Here is an 18,098-nt window from a genome sequence, read left to right on the forward strand (position 1 = left end):
CTGATTTTGAACTCTCCAACCTGCCCTTTTTTAACAATACTGTAATCATTCTCCCTGTTACTTATGGAAAACAACTTTAGTAATCATCTTTTTTTGAAGAATTATGACGAATAATTTCATTTATTCTGAGTATATAACTAAAACATCTTCCCATAAAAGTCTTAAAATTTCAAAAAAAAGGAAAAAGCACTAGAAATTCCACCACCCAGAGAGAACCATTAATTGTTGTGTGAATTTGCCCTACCTTTATTTCTAGCATGTCTGTACATTTTTAGATGTAGAAATGGCATCCGATAAAGCTTAATGTTTTATACTCTACTATTATCACACTGTTGTGGATGTATTTCCATGTCATTAAATAGTGTTTTCCAAAGATTCCTTGGTGACTACCTGGTATTCCTGGCAATAATCTTTGACCTAACCTCATCCTCCTTTAATTAGTCGAAAGTCCTGTCATGTCCTTTTCGTTACCTCCAACATTAGAGTTCAGGTTCTTTCTCACTCCTATAACCTCTTGTGGTAGCATCTTATGTTTGGCTGTGAAACTGATTTTTCTAAAGTGTGGTTCTGAGAAAATTGTCCAGAAGGCAACACAGCTCTCCCGTGGCTTCCAAATAAGGCAACAGTTCTGAGCAGGATGGTCAAGGATTCCTGCTTGTCCCTTTTGTATAGTGCAGGACTGATAGGACTCTATGTAGGGCTGCTTACCCTTCTCACAGCATTTCCCCTGTCTTGTCTTCTCTTAATCTTGCCACTTCTCTGTCCCAAAATTCATTCCCATCAGTGATTCTACTCAGATGTCTGCTTTAGTGCAAGGCCTTCCTAAAATTTCAAACCTCCTACCCTTCCACCACTCCATTCCTTATCCTCCTTTTCTGTTCTATTTTTTCTCCTAAGTTCTCACAACCATCTAACAGACTCTATATTTTACTTATTTAATTTGCTATTCGCTTGCCACCCCTGACTGGCATCCTCCACAAAGGCAGTGATTTTTGCTTGTATCTTCTTCATTGCCATATCTCTTAAATCTAACAGTGATTGATACATAAAAGACAGTCGGTTTATATTTGAAGTATCGAATGAATAAATGAATTGATTAATATCTACTGGTGACATTCTATAAGCCCTCAAAGTCAAAGCTTTTATTCCAATGATTTGCATATAGTAGGCATTCACGACCTAATTGTGCAATGTGAATCCAAATGCCCTCTTAAAATATCAGTCTTCCCTGAAGCCTTTCCTTGGCACTTCTGCTGAAGGTAATCTCTCTGCTGTCTAAAGCCTATTGATCATTATTTGCTGTTATGACATTTATTGCATATGGAATTAAGTTATAGTTCTACCTTTTCCTTCACATTGAGTAATATACAAACTCCTTAAAGGCAGACACCAATTATGTTTGTATTTCCTACAGTCTTTAGTGCAGTGACAATAAATAGTTTTAAAATTAATTATGGTCAAAAATAAAGCTAAATTATTACTGAAGCAAAGAGGAAGTTACACATTGAGGCATTTTACCATTTTCCCTATTGTTAAGGATGAATGTGTTCGGTCTTCAAAAGAAAAAAAAATATCTGTCATCTGCATAATGTAACTGTTCCCAAAGAAATCCCTATGTAAACATTCTATGTCTTTACAGATTATTAATGCTGCACTTGCTTTGGCTGCAAGACCCAAAAGTCAAGTGGTCAAAAACACCATGGAAATGTACAAGCGCACGTGGGAGAATCATATACATGTCCTCACCGAAGCAGTAGATGACATTACAAGCATTGATGACTTCCTTGCTGTATCTGGTATGTTTTTGATCTTTTAATTTGTATATTTGCTCTTGTCAATTTTCTGAAATAGGATAATCCTGAATATAATTCATTTGATATAATAGAAGGAGCCTTTTATTGGTGGGCTTTCTGGAAGCAAAGTGTTGTTATATAGTAGCATCAGTGGTCTACTCTGGGATTATGAGCCTCATGCCTTATAATCTTCACAATTCAACAGTTTACTGTGTGTATAAAAGAAACTCCTATTCATAGGCAAAGCATAATAGAAAATAGTAGCTGAAAGTCTCAGATTTTTCCTGACCTTTCAAGTAAATAAACATTTTCCCTCTTCTAATAAACTTATATCTCTTGATTTCCCTACACTTTTTTTCCAACCAAAATTTTCTCCACTTGGGAACAAATATTAATGGGAAATTTAATTGATTTGAGATACACTATGATAATTCAACTAATAGTATATGCATTTGATAGTGCTAATCCAAAGAAGCAAAAAAATAAGTATAAACATACCTCAGTCTCAGACAGGCTTGAAATTCTACGTGAAGCCCAGATTATTCTCTCATCACAGATTTGAATGGCATCCCATAGGATTGTGCAAATACCCTCATAAAGCCATATCGTCAGAAGCATAACTCAGGTTTTAATTATACTCTTGTAACAGCAAAGAATTAAATACTTTTTAGTCTTTTTTATTCTTTTAAAAAGTAAGCCTTTCCTGAGATGAATTACATTTTTTTTCCTTTCTTTTTTTGTTGTGAGAGCTTTTCTTGGAATGTGATAATATTCTTTTTTTATAAAATGCAAATTATCATGAATATTTAAAACCATTTGTTAAAATGTTCCTGATGTAGTTCAGCTTAACCTATTGAATTTATTTCTTTCATATATACATATACATATACATATACATATATATATATATACAGTCCCACCCTATAAAATAATTCCTGAAACCTAGTATGTTTTCATGATACACTAATATATGAAAAAAAAGTATGCTAATTAATTATTTTAAAATTATTTTATTTTTACAGAGTTGAAAACTTTGAAAATGTGTGAGAAAAAATATTAATAGCCCTTGATTTCACTATTCAGGAATAGTAATAGCTGATATCTAATTTTTTTCTATTTAGCATTGTTCTACATATATATTTGTATTTTCAAATATTTGTGTCATGCCATATATATACACACACATAATAAATTATTTGCCATTTTACATATAACATTTGGCTGCATATTTCTGCATCATTGTATATTCTTCAAAAACTAATTTATCTGTTTTCCTTTGGTTAGCATTTAGATAAATTGTAAATTTAATTATAAACAATGCTATGTTAAGCATATTTTTATCTATTTGGTATATCCTTAGTATAGATTTTGCAATGTGAATTCAATCAATATCTTATATTGGAGCAGTCTCTTGTAATTTAATTGTTAAAGGCTAGGTTCTGTTTTGTAGTTGGTTTTGGTTACAAAGCCAAAGAAATTATTCACACTAATCAATATGAAGGCTGTTTAATATAGTAATACTGGCAGCATATAGGAGGAATCCTCTGGAAAGATAATAAGGGGAACCATAACTGGCCAAGCCCTGCATGGTTAGAGCTTTGGGAGCCCTGGGATCCAGGTGCCTCCTGAGTCCTCAAAGCAGAAGGAGTTCATGGCTTTCTTTTCAGTATTGTATTAACCTGAACTTCTGGGTCTACTTTTTTTTTTTTTTTTTTTTTTTTTTTTTTTTTATGAACAACTTTAGCAGTTGCAAGTAATAAAAAAAAAATAATACAGAAGTTGCTTAAATAAAAAATCTTTTAATTATCTCCAGTACCTAGATGTTTGACATAATTGGTTCTAATCTTTCTAGACCTAGCATGCCAGAGGACTTGGGTAGCAGAGGGGTATCTTATCACTAATATTATTTAGAATCATTAGTACACAAGGATAATAAAAAGGGGACTGATATTTAATATGTTTAATTATTGTTTTTAAATTCTCTACTTCTGCAAAGAAAATGCATCCCATTATTTCCTATATCCAGGATGTACTGCTTCTACTTTTGTGAGCTCTGGATGCCCTCATTAGTAGTGGTTCAAGGTTATTTATGATCTGTGTAGGCATCTCTGCATCCTGCTGACCTTTGTGGTTCCATCTTAAAGCATTGCATCTCAAAGAATTACACAGTATCACCTAAAAGATAAAGCGAAGTTTGCTTGCAGCTTTTACTTATTGAGGAGGAAATCTTTCCCAGATGTCTTCCATCAGAGTTTCTCTTAATCATCATAGGTCAGAACTTGGTCCCTTTTCTATTACTGAGCCAATAAATGGCAAAAGCACATGAAATTTCCATGATGACTTTAGAAAGTTCTGATAAATGATTAACAACTGGCTATGTGCCAGAGTGATCCTAATTTGTAGTACCTGTTGATTTCTATGGCATAAATACTCCTACCGTGGCAGGTTTCAATCTACAATGTGATGTCACTGAACTCTGAGTTGTTAAGTGCATAAAATCAGCTCTTGTGAGCTGGTATAGTATAAACAGGTCCTAGCAGAGCACTAGGCTTAGACCAGTCATAATTCAACCTGTTTGACTAGTGAGTTACAATACAAAATCAGAGACTTTTAGCAAAAAGGAAGGGAAAATGGCTATTGAACAATGAAGTGTATTTGCCTAAAACATGGAGTAGCTTCACCTGCTCTCTCAAGTTTTTGTGCCTTCATAAACTTAGCTTGCATTAGTTTAGCATGGGATTTAGTGGTTCTTCTTGTAACATCATAACTTTCCATCGTCTGCTCGCACAGATGATGGCATCTTTTCTCAGAATTTCCCAGTCAAATAAATAAGAAACAATCTAGCTGGACTTATACATCTTTTTAATACCAGGGTACAAGTTGAAAATCACAGGCCAACCAATAAACTGGTTATCTTTTTGTCAGATGACTAATCGTTGTTCAAATAGCTGTGATGGAAGCTGTGACAATCTGGCAGCTTGTATGTGAGGCAGATATTCTTAGAAAAAGTTGCAAGTGTGTTCAGCAGTAAATGACTTATCTGGTACATTTTAAAGTGATCTTTTAAAGTGGTGTATTGTTGTTTGTGTTTAGAGACTTTTGGTTCATCTGGTTGTCAGGTAAATCACCTAACAAGTTAGTTCTCAGGGTATCTGAATTGTGAGTTACCTAAAGAAAATTATGCTTTCAAAATGTTTGTAAACATTTCACTTTTTTCATGAATTTTCTTTCAGTAGTCAATAATCAGTTTTTTAATTTTTTATGCAAATAAAAGATAGAGGTTCTGAAAAGATTTCCATTTCCTCTTAAATTAGTTGTGAAAACTTATGGATACTCTACATTAAAATAAAAATTAAAATCAAAATCTAAAATCAGTGGGAAAGGATTCTTAGACTTTATTGTTCTTGTCATTAGCACAGGTAGAGAGCATATGTTGTAAAATATTTGCTTATAATAATGTTTTAGAGTCATTAAATGATCCATTATTGACTAGAGGCTCTTGAAATAAGGATATCTCTAATACCAAATGTCTTCTATTTATCTATAGCAGTTATAAATATAAAACTATCATTGATAATTTTAAAATTGTTTGTTTATATTATAAATAAATTTATCATTATATAGAAGTGAAAATATTTAGTTTCAGAAGTCACATTTGGGATTTTTTGTTTCCTGCTATACATAGAGAACAATAAATTAAAATAAACAAATAAATAAATAGTCTTTCCTAGACAAGCAAAATCATTACCACTAGACTGGGCTTACAAGAAAGGCTTAAGGGACTTCTCAAGCTAAAAGTGAAAGGACAATATTTACCACTATGAGGACGTGAAAGAAAGAAAGAAACATATCTCAGAATTATAAAAGCCATATATGACAAACCCACAGCCAACATCATACTGAATGGAGAAAAGCTGAAAGCATCCCCACTAAGAGCTAGAACACGACAAGTATGCCCACTGTTACTCATTTCTATTCAACATAGTGCTGGAAGTCCTAGCCAGGGCAATCAGGCAATAGAAGAATATTAAGTGTATCCAAATCAGGAAAGAAGAGGTCAAACTATTGCTCTTTGCTGATGATATGATCTCATGTTTAGAAAAACCCAAAGATTTCACCAAGAGTCTCCTGGAATTGATAAATAAATTCAGAAAAGTCTCAGGATACACAATAAATGTACATAAATCAGTAGTATTTCTATATACTAAAACAGTCAAGCCAAGGGTCTAATCAAAGACTCTATAACATTCACAATAGTTACAAAGAAAATAAAATACCTAGGAATATACTTTATCAAGGAGGTGAAAGATCTCTATAAGGAGAACTACAAAACTCTGAGGAAAGAAATCATAGAGGATACAAACAAATGGAAAAACATATCATGCTCATGGAGAGGTAGAATAAACATTGTTAAAATGTCTACACTACCCAAAATGATTTACAAATTCATCATACTTCAGATATAGAAAAAATAATTCTATGCTTCATTTGGAAGCAGAAAAGAGCCCTAATAGCCAAGGCAATCTTAAGCAAAAAGAATAAAGCTGGAGTCATCACATTACCAGACATCAAACGTACTACACAAGGCTATAGTAATGAAAACAGCATGGTACTGATACAAAACTAGAGACATAGAACAATGGAACAGAGCAGAGAACCCAGACATAAAACCATCTATCTACAACCAACTGATCTTTGACATAGCGTGTAATAATGTACACGGGGAAAAAGAACCCCTATTCAATAAATGGTGCTGGGAAAATTGGATAGCCACTTGCAATAGAATGAAACAAGACCCCACCTCTCACCACTCACAAAATTTAATTCACGATGGATAAAAGACCTACATGTAAGGCATGAAACCATAAGAATTCTAGAAGAAAATATAGGAAAAACTCCTCTAGATATTGTCCAAGGCAAAGAATTTATGAAAATGACCCGATGGCCACCATGGCAACAACAAAAATTAATAAACAGGATTCAATTAAACTAAAAAGTTTCTGCACAGCCAAGGAAAGAGTCAATAGAGCAAATAGCCTACAGAGTTGGAGAAAATATTTGCAAGCTACACATCTGATAAAGGGCTAATAACCAAAATTTGCAAAGAACACAAGCAAATCATCAAGAAAAAAAAACCTATTAAAAATTGGGTAAAAGACATGAACAGATGCTTCTCAAAAGAAGAAAGACAAATGGCTCATAAACATATGAAAAATGCTCAAGGTCACTAATCATCATGGGTATGCAAACTAAAACCACAATGAGATATCCCTTTACCCCAGTTAGCATGGCTTTTTGTTGTTGTTGTTGTTATTGCTATTAATTTTATTAACAATTTTTCCCATGGAGACTAAAAACCAGAAAATATAAATATAAATTTCCATTCAGTTTCTGTGATGATTTTTTTCTCATTAGAAATCAATGGAATCTAAATAATATATTTTCCTGTATGTCTATTGTTTTTTCAGCTCATTATGGGGGTACAAAAGTTCAGGTTATATATATTGCCCATGCCCCTCATCCCCCTGAGTCTGAGCTTCAAGCGTGTCCATTCCCTAGACAGTGTACATCGCACTCATCATGTAGGTATGCACCCATAAAATTCAAAAACACTAGATAGTGGGATGGATGCAGAAAGAAAGGGACACTTATACACTGTGGGTGGGGCTGCAAATTAATATAATCTCTATGGGAAAAAATATGGAGTTTCCTCAAAGAACTGAAAATAGACCTACCATTTGATCAAGCAATCCCACTATGGGGCATTTATCCAAAGGAAAATAAGTCATTTTATCATAAAGACACCTGCACTCAAATGCTTACTGCAGCACAATTCACAATTGCAAAGATATGGAATCAACCCAAGTGCCCATCAATTCATGAGTGGCTTAATAAAATGTGGTATATGTACATTATGGAGTACTACTCAGCCATAAAGATGAATTAATATGTTTTGCAAAAACCTGGATGGAACTGGAGACCATTTTCCTAAGTGAAGTATTGCAAGAACATAAAACAAACACCGCACATATTCACTATTAAATTGAAACTAACTGATGAGCACACAGATGCTCAGGAAAACTCAGTGGAAAGCATCCAGAGGGGAGAGGGGATGAGGGGAGAGAAATAAACCAACCTAACGGGTACTATGAACACTATTTGGGTGACAGGCACAGCTATAGGACTCAAGCGTTACAAAAATGATCTGTCTAACATTTGTACCCTCTTATTATTTTGAGATTAAAAGAAAATGGAAAAGCATCCTAAAAAGAGAGACAATTATGTGAAAGTACGTGGTGGGTTTAAGGAAGAGCAAATTGGTCAGTATAAACAAGAGAATAGAGAACATCTGGATTACTACTGGGCTAGAAAAATCAACAGGAGGCATTATATAGAGCTCTGAACTTTTGTAGGAAAAGAAATACTGAGTAAAAATTTAAGTAGTAACATCATAGACTACATCAGTTTTTAGAACACTAACCCATGATGCCGAAAGCTATCTTCATAGAAGTATGTGATGTAGTGTTAAATAATGCTTTAATGGCTCTTACAAGTGAAAATAAAGTAAATCCAATATAACATAGATGTTCCCTCACTTTCTCCATTCTACCTCAAACGAATTAAAGCACATGACTAACAAATCCAAGATGTTGCAATAGGAAGGTAAAAGTCAACTTGATAATTGGATCCTAGCTCAGGCTGAATAGCCCAGATTTACATACCAAGAAAAGAAGCTCCTCCTCATCAGAAAGGACCAGTGATGACTTGCAGCCAGAATCTTTTATGCCACTGGCTAAAATCAAGAGACAATATTGTCATGGTTGTAAGTACCCCACCCCCGGCCCCAGGTTCTCTGTGATTATATTTTCTTGTGATGGTATATGGTTCAGCAATCATTGTGGAGACTTCAGAGAAATTGTACACATGGCTTTACATAAGTCATGGTGAAAGACAGAGAGAAAGCATGTATTCAAAAATGATTGAATAGGCTTCCCCTAAGGTAATCCGTTACTACTCTATTGGTAATTATGTTTTGAATTACTGCCTGTACTTCATGACTGACGAGTAGTTTGGCCATGTGAACTGGAATTTATCACACATCATTTCATGTTCTAACAGCCAGGTTCACTTAAGATGCTTACATTTGAATGAACAGTAGGTATACTAGAAGATTGTTGTTTGAATATTATGAATTAGATCATTAGAAAAGCAATGATTAGAAGTCCTTTCTTTGTCCAAATCAGTCAGATTTGAACATTTTTACTGTACCTTTAAGGTAGAGCTTGAGTAATCATTAATACTCTTGCTGATAAATAGCACTGAGGATTTTGCATTTTAGACTTGCATAACCATGTAATAGTTCCTAAATTTGTCAGATGCATCGACTATGTACCTAGAAAGGCTTTGAATGATAAAATATACTTTTCATAAAGGATTTGCTTAAAATTGTCTCAGTAAGTACATATATATATATATCTAAAATTAAGAAACCACATGATTTGCAATAGCCCCGTAATTTGGATGGATAAAAATCCTTAATATGTTGAATTTTGTGAGATATTTTATAGATTAGATGAAGGATTATAAGGAAAATTTTTTGATGCCATACAAGACTCCCCCACTTACCAATGAGTCCAAGACATGCTCCTGAGCATTTTGAGAGACCAAAAATTTCAGCGAGAGCTGAAGAATTTTTAAGTAGATGGGAGCAGATGGTCCTTACCTACCTATTCTTCAAAGGTCTTCCTCTGGACCTAGGAAGGAGCATTATTCCTGCTACTTATATGCAGATAATTAGATGCAGATACAAGATTTGAGAATAGGAAGTCATGTATCTGATCTCGTAAATTTGTATTGGTATAGATTTAGGAACTTTGAAAGCATCCTGGGAATTTTAACAAACCAGTAACAACCTTTGCTTACAGAATGGCTCCAGAGCCTGTGTTGTGAATAACTTACATGTATATTTTAGAAATTCAGCTAAATATTGTATTCTTCTAATAGTTGAACTCATAGAAGCAGAGAGTATGACAGTGGTCACCAAGGGCTGAAGGGTGTGTGTGTGTATGGAGGGATTTGGGAGATGTTGGTCAAAGGGTACAAAATTTCAGTTAAACAAGAGAAATAGGTTCAAGAGATCTATTTTACAACATGGTGACTATAGTTAATAACTATATATATATATATATATGTACATCAAAATTGCTAACGGATTTTAAGTGTTCTCACTAAAAAGAATGGTAAGTATATGAGGTAATGCATGCATTGCTTAATTTTATTTAGCCATTTCACAATGTATACATATTTCAAAACATCATGTTGTATACCATAAATACACACAATTGTTATTTGTCAATTAAAGAGAAAAATAATTTTAAAAGAAATAAAAAGAATTATGTTCTCACAAAGTACCTGCCATTTTTACTAAAATTTCACCACTGAAGTAAGTCTTATAGATTAGACATGAAGATAGTGGATTTTATCTCTAGAGGCTATGAGAAACATAGAAAAAGAAAAGTCTGTTTGGATTTAAGTATGCTTAAAGACTGACAATTCTGCCATACCCTACGAGATCTATGATCTTTGGGAAATAAATTAACCTTTTTGACTCTCTAAGTGCCCTTTTTCAAAATGCTAATAATTGTATCATTTATTAATTAATGTACTCATTTATTTAACAAATATTTGGTGATGACCTACTAGATAACAGGACTATTTTAAGTACTGGAGATAGAACAGTCAATAGAATAGACAAAAAAAATCCCTGCATTCTTAAAGCTCACATTCTTGCATGACTGGAAGAATTAATTAAAAAGATACATTTAAAATGCTTTGAATAGTATCTCAGACATACTAAATGGCCCAGTAAAAGATGACCATTATTACTAACGTCATTGGCATGCCATTGTTAAAATTTAAAACAGGTATAAGAAACATAAATCTCTTTAGGAAGCACCTTTGTTAAACCTAAAATAACTGAATAATTATCTTGAGAGCTATTGTGCATAACCATCAGACATTTAAAAAGCAAAAATTCTGATAATGCCAATTATTAGATGAGATGTACTAAAAGAAGGACTCTCACACATTGCTTCTGGAAATGTAAATTGTTATAATCTCTGTGAAGAGAAAAATAACAATATGTGGTACCTGGGTTATTTTGCCACAAGTCATCCTCTGGGTCCATTGAAGAAACATATATTCATAAAAGAGACTTAGTACAAGTATGATCATTATGGAATTTCTTCTGTTGATAGGGGAATGAATAAATAGCAGCAAACATAGTTAAGGCAAATAAAGTAGTTTCACATGTTAAAAGGAAATATTTTAAAAAGCATTATTCAGCGGATGAGCAAGTTTTAGAGCAACGTGGACAGGATACCATCAATGTCATACATACCAAATACATAAGAGGGATCAACTCTGGAGAGCAAAGGAGTTGGATGAGACAGAAAGAGTACATACGGGAGTACAATTTTATCAGCAATGCTTTAAAGATTATATCAGAACAGATCTGATTACAATAGTGTCTACAGTTATTAAGATTGGCAGATTATTCTATCTACTATATTATGAGCTCTACTTTTCTTAAACATTTGACCAAAAAAAGTTATAGTGAATAGAAGTAACTGTCAGTGTGCAAAGGCGGGTAACACAGACAACTATGTCCCTGGGGTAACACAGAGATCACCCCAGTCCAACCCGTATCAGCACCTGAAACTCACCTAAGAATTGTGATCATCCAGTATTCTTATACTTGACAGTGAATCTCAATAATATGGTTTAAGAAAAGGCTTTGTGAAGGCGAAAAATACCTAAACCTTTATCACTCAGGGTCAGACTCTCATGGAATATATTTTGTGAGATTTTATGCCATTTTTCATTCTTGTTTTGTGGGTGACAATGAGAAAGGATATTAGATTTTAAAATAATTTTATTCTGAAATATTTTAAGCATCCATAAAAGATTAGAGCATACAGAATAATGGATAATGAAATCTTTCCATGAAGCTTTACTAATCTTAACTTTTCTCATATTTGTTATTACATGTATAATTGAAGTCCCCTGTGTAACCTTTCCCAGACTTTTACAATTTTCCCTTTACTAAGGATTTTGATGAAAGCTCTTGCCCTCCTGATAAGCAAATCTGCATGACAGACATTTTCCTTCTATTGAATTAGGTGATACATGACATCAAAATAATTAGAATCTCCCTCAGGCAATAGAATATTCTCACTTTGAGTATATGAAAGCACAAAGCTAAAGCTGAAAGGTTTCCTCACAGGATCACAACAAGAAGATTGAAATGATATTCTGTGCTCCCATTTTTGGCAATCTTGGTAGTAAGTAACAGGGAATGCGTGTCTTTGAAGCAAATGTCCTATGAACACCTTGGTATTGACAAGTTAATCATTTATTGTGTCAGTCAGTAGATACTTATTGAGCAATTACTCTTCACTCTAGAGATGAAATGATGACTAAGGCCTACTGGACTTATTCACAAGGGATTCAATAATCCAAAGGGGGAAACAAGCCTTCACGTAGAAATTACAGTGTGGTAAAATAGGTTATGTTTGGGAAGACACCAAGGCTATCTTTCTATCTGCAAAGTAATTGTGTGACAGCCAGCCTTTGAAATCTAATCATTTTTTACTTACTTGAATTTGTGATTATCATTTCATATATTGGCATTTAGTTGCTCATTATAAGAACTTACATGACAATTCAAATAAGATGCAAAAATAATCCATGTTCACTCTGATAGTTTTCATTCATCTCTACAATAATTATGGATGTATAATAATAATCAAATTTCATTCTCATTCTCCATAAGTTTTTTAAATGTATAATTAGCAGGAATTTATAAATAAGTTAACACTACATTCATTTATAAATAATTTAGCAAATGCTTGTTTTTTCTTTTCCAATTTTCTTGTAGGGAATCAACTGCTTTGAAATTTCAGGCTTTCATAATGCAAGTGTAGTAACTGCCACATGATAATTGTAGAATATGACTATTAAAATTCTAACCCCCCAAAATTGATGTATTTGACACTACTCAAAATATAGCACTTAATTTTGATACATTGATTTTAAAATATTTCAGTGACATCTAACACACAACTCCCCATAACCTTTTCAATTTAATCAAATTCAGGGACTTTCAGATGTAGATGAAATTTAGTTTTGGGGTACAGTTCTAATACTATATGTAGAAAATCGTCATGAGAAGAATGAAAAATAGTGCTTTTTTGTGTATATAAATAACTTGATATAACAACATTAAATTACCATGCCATCATTTCATATCTGCTAGCACATTTGCATTCACCATCTTGATGATGATTTATGTGCTTTATGTTTCCATACATAAACTGCATATAAATAATCTTCACACAATTGCATGAGAAATTTCATGGAGGCAGAGAAATTCAGCCTTGTGGCTTGACCCTTTCTTCTTAAACTAGGTCATAAAATCTAGTATTAAAAATTCTGTAAGGTGTTTTGACAATTTGATTTTAAGCTGACATTATATTCAAAGTGTAAAAAGCTACTATGGAACAATTATAACATCTAAAATGGTAAGTCAATTATGATTTTATTAGCTTCTATCATATTTAGCAAAAAAAAATCTAATGGCTATATTAATTGAAAGCAGTTTATATATATATTTATATATATATTTATACTATCAGTATATATTTGTACTATCACTATTTAAATGGATTTGTAATTTTCTTGCATTGATATTTTTATGGTTTTAATAGCTGTTTCATAGTATGTGTTGAGTTTTGTTTTTTGCTTTGGTGCACGGCTTTTTAAATCTCTGTTTTTCTTAAGAAATGCAACTATTAATATGTGGAACCATTTATCCCAAGACCTCTAAGAGTTCCATAGATATTTCCTCATTTATTGTTTCACCTAGAATGAATTTGGCTGGTATTATCACATTTAATATAACTTGTCACAGAGAATTTCTCAGTTGCTCAAATTCTCTAAGACAGTAAATAATAATGTTACTTTTAGCTACCCTCTTGTCTAGTCAACCTATTGTCCTCTATAAAAAACTGCTTTTCCCTGTAGTCTCAGTTACTAGGGAGGCTAAGGCAGGAGGATTGCTTGATCCCAGGAATTTGAGGCAGTGTGGGCAACACAGTGAGACTCTGTCTTAAAAAATAAAAAAGAAAAAAAAAATTTTTTCTCTCCAATTAGTTTCTATTTCTTAATGTCAAAATATGGAGGTCATGTTTAGAATATGATTCTAAGTTTTTCAGTCTGGAACCTTTCTATATCAGAAAGAAAGATATACCTAACTCTTCAGCCTAGCTTTTGATTTGTTACTTATTCAGCTGTTAAATTAAATAATTAAAGCTTAAGTCCCTTCCTCTATAAATCTTTGGTTGTCTATGCACATACCGCTGGATGATTTTGTGTCATCATGATAAGGCAAAATAAAAATCCTTTTGACCTAGATTGCATATGGTTAGAGTGGTAAAATGAGACTCTTTCCTCTCCCTCCAGAAGTTAGTGAGATTCTAAAAGAAAATTTAAATGTAGGGGCAGTGGGGGACGCCCAAAACATCGGATTAGTAAAAAGTGAAGTCAAAGAAAGAGAAACAACCAACAATCTTGAATTCATACAGATTGTTGGTTTTACTTCATTGCAGTGCTTTACACAGTATATAGTATACTGCAGATGCTTAATAAACATTTGTTTAATTAAATATGTTTTACTTAAATAAACTCTCATTTGATTTCTACAGCAGTAACCTCCAAAGTGATCAAGGGCAGAATTTACTGTTTGTATTTCAGAACCCCCTAACATAGGCTTTAGAGCAAAGCCAGAATGAATATGTAGCACAACTATTCTAGGCAGACTGTAAAAATTAAGCATAGCTATGCAAAGCAATTTATTTGTTGGTATAGTACTGTTTCCAAATCAAGGTTTCTACTAGCTGTATAATTGCACAGAATAATCACTCTGCACCTTTCACCAATGTAAATGGTGAAGCTTGTTTCCTACAGTGCTAAAGGTTTGCATGCCAAGATCTTTATTTCCTAATGTAAAATCTGATGTCGTTTAAATTTGATTTTGTAATTCACTGAACTTAATTTTTTTGTGCTTAATTAGGCTCTAACAAGTCATATAAAATGTGAGATTTATATCTATTTCACATTATATGACATAAATCTAAATGATTGCCATGACAGTAAAGGAGAAAACTTGAATGTGCCTTTGGAAAAATATGTGAGAACGAAATGAAAATCATGTATTTTTGCCACACTTTTAATATCACCTGTCTGAGCAGCATCGAACTGTCATAAGTTTTAAGGAGTAAGTAAAAATTCAGTTTACCTGCCAGTGATACATATGTAAAGATAGATCATATGATAATCATATTCTGGGATAGTTTATATGATAATATTTATATCTTCTTAATTATAGTAATGATATAGTGATTATGCCATTTAATCAAACTGGAAATCACTTTATTAGGATCCTTTATGTAGATATACCATTTTAAAATATAACTTTATTAGAACATTTTTTTATTTTGAGCACTACATAGTTCAGCAACTCCCTTATAACATTTACTGACCCACCAGATTATGTAATCCAAGAAATTTTTAAAAATCAAGGTTTATACTTTGGTATTAGTATAATTTTCAGGGTATAAGGAAGCAAGCATATGTTTGTTATGATTCCATAAAATTTCAGCATATTTCCCCTCTAAAAATATAAGAAGGGCATTTTTGTGTAAGTTTCTTACTATTCTCTTATGATTGATTGATTGATTGATTGATTGTTGAGACACGGTCTCACTCTGTCACCCAGGCTAGAGCCCAGTGGCGAGATCCTAGCTTTCTGCAGCCTTAAATTCCTGGGCTCAACCAATCTTCCTGCCTTAGCTTCCCAAATAGCTAAGACCACAGGCATGAGCCACTATGCCTCGACATTTTTTTAAAAAATTGATTGTAGAGATTGGGGTCTCACTCTGTTACCCAGACTGGTCTTGAACTCCTGGCCTCAAGCAATAACCTCACCTTGACCTCCGAAACTGTTGGGATCACAGACATGAGACACCAAGCCTGGCATTTTTGTTTAAATAAAAGCAATCAAAATTGAGATTTTGTTGTTGTTGTCATATTACTTATCAAACAAGACTAAACAATGTGTTGGGCAGCAAAACTTAGGTTGCACTCACTGGTAATAAAGTATCACACTTCTACTTTATTTTTGACTCAGATAGTGATACTTTATTACAGGAAAGAATTTAAAATACTGTTGTATCACATAAATTTGGGAATTGACCCTCAGAACAAAGAGCTATAAGCATAGTTTTTTGATATATAGATTTCCTACAAGGATAATCCAATTGCTATTGGACTTTTATTATCCATGTCTTCTTCTGGTTTATGATTAGTACTATTCTAACTCTCTCCCTGTTCTATTTCTTTTGAAAAATATCCACAATTGCAAATGGTGTATTGGAAGCTGGTGGAGAATTATTTTATTTGTCTGGTTATTGGCCTGCAATATATTTTACATAGAAAACTGAAGAAAATATGATTTTCTATTGCTGCTTTGCTATCAACAATCAAATGATCTTTATCATCTTAAGTACATAATATTACATGTCAATCAGAGTACAGTTTGATTACAATTAAAAAGAAATTATCCTTATACTGTGCTGCTTCTAATCATTTGTTTCCTATCCTTTTCACCATATTCATCTGAATCTGCTGAGATCCTATCCTTAGAAAATCACTTACTTCTTCAAGCCTTTCTTGATCTAGTCCTTTTCTATGCTCCCTCATAATTTTGACTTTGTACTATAATTCTGATCTTTTTCTGACTTCTATTACAGTTATTTTTATATATTTCTTCTCTATTATTTTGAAAGTCCTGGAGGGCAGGAATACTTACTATATGCTGAATTGTGTCCTCCTCCTACATTTGTGTATTGAAGCCTTAACCCCCAGTACCTCAGAATGTCACTGTATTTGGAGTTAGGGACTTTAAAGAGGTAATTAAGTTAAAATGATATCATTAGGATGAGCCTTAATGCAGTATAACTGGTGTCCTTTTAAGATACTGGGACACAGATACCTAGAGTGAAGACCATATGAAGACACAGGGAGAAGGCAGCCATCCATAAGCCAAGGAGAAAGGCCTCAGAAAAAAACAAACCCTGTCAACACTTAATCTCAGACTTCTAGCCTCTAGAAATATGAGAAAATAATTTTTTATTGTTTAAGTCTGTACTGTTTTTATTTTTATTTTTTTGTTTAACAGTCTGCACTGTTACGGCAGCCCTAACAAACTAGTACAGCTAGCTATTATTCATCTACATTCTGGACTACTTAGCACATTATGTTGTATCCAATAGTATCTCAGTAAAGGTCATTAAATAGACTCCCTGCATAGTTTGTTCATTGTCAACTAAAATAAAGTTTTGTTTCAGTGAAATAGAACACTAAGACAATTCTTTCTTTGATCCTTAACACTGAGGAAATAAATAGCAACCATGTTTAAGTATCCAGCTTTCTTTTCCAACATTGTTTCTTTATTGTCTTTCAAAATTGAATTTATTTTTGACAATTGAAGACTTCTGAAATTCTGGGAGAATCTTCTGGTTTGTCCAATGGCTTCATTTAATTCTGGGATCATGTGATAATATTTATATTTTCTTCTTAGTGACTATAGTAATGAGTTAGTGATTATGGCATTCAATCAAAGTGGAAATCACTTTATTATGATACTTTGTAGATATACCATTTTAAAATATAACTTTATTAGAACATTATTTTATTTTGAACACTACATAGTTAGGTAACTCCCTTATGAGATCTACTAACCCACCAGATTAAGGAGTTTTTAAAAATAAGGTTTATATTTTGGTATTAGTATGATTTTCAAGGTAGGTATGGTGATACTAAAGCCTTAAGGCTTTAGTAAAAAGTTTTCATTATGAAGTATGTGACACTTGACATATATTGCTTAGCTAAGTGTCCAATTACCAAAGGAGAATGTGAAAATGGTACAGAAAATAAGATTTTAAAAAATCAAATGATCTCTTTTTACCTATCAGTGTATGCTATATTGTTGTTAGGAAATTTCCGTAGATTGCTGTCATTACTGCCTAGTGGAAATAGTTTCTATAAATGAGCTAAATAAAATTACTTTCAGTATATTTTTCCTTCCTTCTACAATGAAGCTTAGCTGAATTTCCCAATTACATAGGCACTTTTATACCTTGATAGTGATTAGTGAGACATAAGGAATCACAACTGTGTCATTGA

At 32.9% G+C, this 18,098-nt stretch overlaps 1 protein-coding gene across 1 annotated transcript in view; it reads left to right on the forward strand.

The window, feature by feature from the left end:
* The window catches only part of CTNNA3 (catenin alpha 3), a 1,434,719-nt gene that overhangs the window by 952,151 nt on the left and 464,470 nt on the right, over positions 1–18,098 (forward strand). The window contains exon 10 of the mRNA XM_069460558.1: positions 1,640–1,796. Within this exon, the coding sequence (XP_069316659.1) occupies positions 1,640–1,796 (157 nt within the window). The remainder of the gene's footprint in view (positions 1–1,639; positions 1,797–18,098) is intronic.

The sequence above is a fragment of the Eulemur rufifrons genome, chromosome 28 (genome assembly GCF_041146395.1).
Source record: "Eulemur rufifrons isolate Redbay chromosome 28, OSU_ERuf_1, whole genome shotgun sequence".
Taxonomy (NCBI): Eukaryota; Metazoa; Chordata; class Mammalia; order Primates; family Lemuridae; genus Eulemur; species Eulemur rufifrons.